Raw genomic sequence first — 5,000 nt, forward strand, 5'->3', positions numbered from 1 at the left:
GGGAATGATGTGGGGGTGTAACCTTTCACAATTAAACCGTTGGGTTGATGTGGAGGGGAAAATTGAAATAAAGTTTATAATCTTTTTCGTATATTTATAAGTTATGCGATATAGATCGTGTTTTAGTTTGTGTATAGAATAATGCGTGTATTTTCCGGACGATAAAGTAGAACGGAATATTGTCTGAACGAAAGATTCGCCTACAATCTCCGACACAAGCCCACACTTTGCATTTCTGAATAGTTTTTACTTTGATCCACTTTCGCCTGATAAATGAGTCTGTTTGCTATGCTTGTGCAGCATTGAATGCGGGAGAGGGGGTAGGTAATTAATGTGGTAGTTTTTAAGCACGGCCTAAAAAATGGTCCACCGAGTTGTGTCGCAGATTGTAGCGTATTGTGAGTAATTTAAATTTTTTCCTTTCATCCTGCATTTTTTGGATGGACCAAATATATACAGTCAAGAGCAACTGGTGGAGCAAAGCGTTGTTAATTGATGGTATCGTTTTTAGCCGTAAATAATGTTGTTTTTAGGGGCGCTATCCATCACTACAGATGACAATTTTTTATAAAAAGGAACAGCAAGACTTAATTTCACAGCCAAATGAAACAGGGCAAGTGTGTAAGAGCCTGGATTCTACAATTAGCAACAAGGAATCGGGGATTATGCTAGTGGCACCAGTGCTTCCATTTATTACTATTATTATTATCATTATTATTATTATTACTATTATTATTATTATTATTATTATTATTACTATTTTAATTCAAAGAAATTTCTAGTGGAAAGGGCTGTTCTTTTTTACTTCCCACCGCTGAAGTGGAAAGTGCCCCTGAACGTTATCCCTGATAGCCTCGGCCTTTTAGAAGTTTGTGTTATTTTCATACTCAATACTTCCATTGCCAATTTTTGCATATATTCTGATCATTAAGATCGTGTTGTAGTTTCTAGGTAGAATGGTAGAAGCACTTTATTATACCTTATGAGCAACCCATTTGTTGGCTATTGTTGAGAAAAGAAAATTCCAAAGGATGAAACAGATTGCAGTAGTAGGAAATAAACTGATTTTTAAGTACACAAATGGTACAACTTGAGAATGACTATAATAATTATCTTTTTATTCTTTACTTTAGTAATATTTGGACAAACAATTTGTTAGTTAGTTGCTGAAAAATAAGAGTATTTGAAATAAACCATTCCACTCCAAATGAAATGAGAATTCATTGCCCCCTGCCTCATTGACATCCCCCAAATACATGGCAATTTTGTCTTCAAAGTTAAGAAAGTTTAAAGCCAGAGTTTCTGGACAACATCTATATTTTCGTAAGACTGCAACTAAAATAATATTCTTGATATTTACATTACCATTTACAGTGAAATAAAAACCAAAATTAACCTCCCTTCACAAACGAGTCTGGTTTTCACGAACGAGTCACGTTTTGCGAACAAGTCTCGTTTTCCGAACGAGTCTCATTTTCCGAACGAGTCTCGTTTATCGAACAAGTCTATCCGAACGGGTCTTTTCTAGCGGTCCCAAACGAGTCTTTTCAAACCAGTCTCGTTTTCCGACGGGTCTTTTAAACGAGTCTAATTTTAAGAACGAGGTTGGTTTTTTTAAACCAGTCACGTCTTCGTGCAAGATTGAGTACCTATTTCATCGAGACGATTTTTATCGAGTCATCTTTCCCTCGTTTACCGGAAAACTTGAATGATCCGAAGGCGCTAAAAGTTCCGCGAACGTAGTCAGTGAAATCCACGCAGTGAGTTGGGTAACTACGTGTTGCTCGCCAGTGAGTGGAGTGACTCTGCAGGGATCTCATTCGTGTCAAGCTCAGGCGATAGACATTCCAGTTAATAGCATACTCATTCACAGGAGCGCCAAACTTGAGTCGTGTGTTCTTGAAAGCAGCAAGTGAGCGATACTGAGTTCCCCAAGAGCAAGATATGACCAGGGTCCAGGCTGTACCGGGTTCGGAATTCAGGTCACAGAAAGCTGGGAAGCTGTTCCCCGCGTTGTCATAAAGTCGGTAGATGCCACAATTGGACTGTCCTTTTAACAGATAATCCAAGCAAGAGGTAGGACGCAATACATCTGGGGTGATTAAAAATGAATTGTGACAGTTCCCTCCCTAAAATACGAAAAAGATTCATCCCTGAGAAGACTTTTTCTCCAGGGTTTTGGTGCAGAGGTATTTTATCAGAAGATTGGCTTTTGAGTACTCAAAGTGTTGTCTTACCTTACATCCCATTGGAAGAGCTCCTTCTACATTGTGTCCAACCTCAAGACTCTAAAAAATAGAATTGTTTTTTTTCGCTAATTAATACCCAGCTTTCCTGTTCTTGCAGCTGCACTTGAGCGAGCATGGAATTGAGAATGACGAAGAATGGTTTTCGGATTTTCTTTCCCATATTGGCACGCTCATTCAAATCAACGCGACCAAGACCTAGGTCTTCTTCGGCTGGAGACAATCAAGAATTTTCTCTCGTATTAGTGCTTACTGAATTCATTGACTTCTCATGGCCGAATTCCACCGTGCAGAGTTCACAGGAATCTGTTCATAAACTAATGCTCGACATCTTAAGATGTCTACCACGAATATTGATTGTAATAAATGGCATCAGATAACTCTAAGTTCGGTTAGTTGAGTTGCGAATAGCAAAATGTCGGCTGAAGTTTGCAACATCGGGGCTAACCGTAAGCATTTCGGCGATTACCCTTTCGGGGAAAGTCAAACTCGAAGTGCTCCGTAAGATGAAATGTTTTTTTTATCACGCTCACTGTGGGAAGTGTGACTTAACTTACCAGAAGGACGAGACCTGAAAATAGCAGAAACATCATCGAAGCCACAAACTCACAACAAATCGAGCGCACAGTTCTAAGCCTGTGTGGAAAGCAACTGACTACAAGACTAGTTTGCACACAACAGCCTACTCTGTCAAAATAAACTCTATTGTAAGGTGACCAGGGTTTTCAAACAAGGCGAACAGAACAACAATTATATTGGCTCAAAGCACTCGGAGGTCAAGAAATTAGGGATCGGTTTGTTCGACAGCAACACTTGTACAGACAACACAAAATATCAAGAAAACTTTATTAAAGATAATAATAATAATAATAATAATCAGCTTCAGCTCATAACTTAAAGGCCCCTATCAATTGCAAAAAAACAGTATTGCGAGGCTGCATTTTGCAGTGGAATTGAATACGCACTGAAACAATCTTGCATATTCCTGATATGAGTTTTGATTGCTCATTGTAGTGAAGTACAATAATATTGTATATTATTGCTTGTCTTACGACTTCTTCAACAAAAATTGCGGAAATCCAAATTTATTCTTAATTTGTTTGTTTACAGTTGCAATTCTCAAGAAGTATGAGAAAACTGGGGTTTTAGTCTTGGCCTTCTCGTAGCATATTGCCGACATTGTGATTTCACAAGAGCTGTTCTCAGAAGTCATTACGGCCGATCCAGGTTCAACGATACACTTGCCCATCACGTGTGACAATTGCCTTCTGAGCGTCAGGTTTCACGTGTAGTATCAGGTGACTTTTGATGTAAACCAACCTCGAAAGTTCGCACATTCGAGTAGATCGGACATATAACACATAGTGAGATGGCGTGGTGGGCGGATATAAAATGTTAGTTTCTTTTTGCGTTGGACCTGGAAATGATACAACAAAGACACTAGTCACTTCGATGGTTAGCATTTGGTGTGGGACGCGATAGTTTTACACTCCTATTTCACAGGATTGACGGGGGTGAGTCAGGGTTTTGTCCATCTTCGATCGCTAGGCGGACGGAAACGAAATGCATTCCTCGCATTATGTTATTTACGAATTTACCTTTGTGTATTAAAAGTGTCATTTAAGGTCGGTAATAAAACAGAATGAAATTGGTTTTAGTGTGGCTTATTTCACCGTTTAATGCGAGTTGCAGAACGATCACGCACGACTAAACGGTATGTTTCTGTTACACGTAAAAACGAAAAGTGGGGTGGGGACGCGGGGAAAGGGGACGTGGGGACTCGGGTCGTGGGGACTTAAGGACTCGGGGACGTGGAGACGTGAGGACTTGGGGACGCGGGGACTCGGGGACGTGGGGACGCGGCGACGTGGTGACAAATTTTCGACCTACAGAATTTCAGAAATGGGAGAACATCCCCAAGCAATTTGAATTGCTTATGTTATTTTGCAAAAGTGATCATCTGTATGCTTTTCAATTCAAGTACCAGCTAAATACACAGCAAAATTCAAAAATTGGATTCTCAAAAAGTCATTCTCGTCACCCGTCACAGAGCTCGACTGTCAAACAAAGCAGAAAACCTAATGGCCGATTGCTGACACTGCAGCTGAAATTTCAAGTTCCAGCGTTTGTTGTTGCTGTTGTTCCACAAAAACTTGAGCCTTATGACTCCTTCTCTGTAACTGAAGTTTAAATACCGTGCCAATGTCCTTGTGGGCGGCATTGTGGCTGCATCTTTCCTGGCGCTTGTTCAATTTGTTACCTTCCATGAAAAATTCGGGCTGTCACCGTTGATGATAATGTCAAAAATGTTCGTCATCAGAGGGCCAGAAACCCCCCGGGAGGGGGGAGGGGGGTACTGCCATAGCTATATAGGTATGTGCCGCTGTGAAGGGTATGGTTTTCAAGCAGTTTACTCTAGGATAGGGTAGCCAAAGCCTAGAATCTGGTATCTGGTATCTGGGAGTGTCATCGCCTCTTCGACAGTTGACGTGCATTGATTCAATTCTGTATGGAATAATTTTCAAAAAGATTTTGAGCGTATGAGGCATCACGATCATTCTTATTCTGTAGTTTGAACGGTCAGTGGCTCTTGGCTCTTTAGACAAGGTGATAAATACGGACATCAGTAGCTCGTCGGGAAAAATGCCTGTAGAGTATATGTCGTTGTATAAATAGGTGAGTTTATCTACGCCAAAGTCTTCGAGGGTTTTCAGCATCTCAGTGGTTATACCATCATCACCTGGAGCCTTGCCA

General features: G+C 40.5%; 1 protein-coding gene across 1 annotated transcript; it reads right to left on the minus strand.

Annotated features, from left to right (window-relative positions):
• Positions 1 to 1,121: 1,121 nt before the first annotated feature.
• On the minus strand, positions 1,122 to 2,967 carry LOC138027006 (fibrinogen C domain-containing protein 1-like). Its single transcript, XM_068874485.1, has 3 exons — positions 2,804 to 2,967; positions 2,238 to 2,288; positions 1,122 to 2,129 (listed from the first exon to the last, which is right to left on the minus strand). Exons 1-3 carry the CDS (start codon positions 2,837 to 2,839, stop codon positions 1,650 to 1,652), a joined length of 567 nt encoding a protein of 188 aa, XP_068730586.1. The 5' UTR covers positions 2,840 to 2,967; the 3' UTR covers positions 1,122 to 1,649.
• Positions 2,968 to 5,000: the final 2,033 nt, after the last annotated feature.

Source organism: Montipora capricornis, chromosome 12 (assembly GCF_036669925.1).
Source record: "Montipora capricornis isolate CH-2021 chromosome 12, ASM3666992v2, whole genome shotgun sequence".
NCBI lineage: Eukaryota > Metazoa > Cnidaria > Anthozoa > Scleractinia > Acroporidae > Montipora > Montipora capricornis.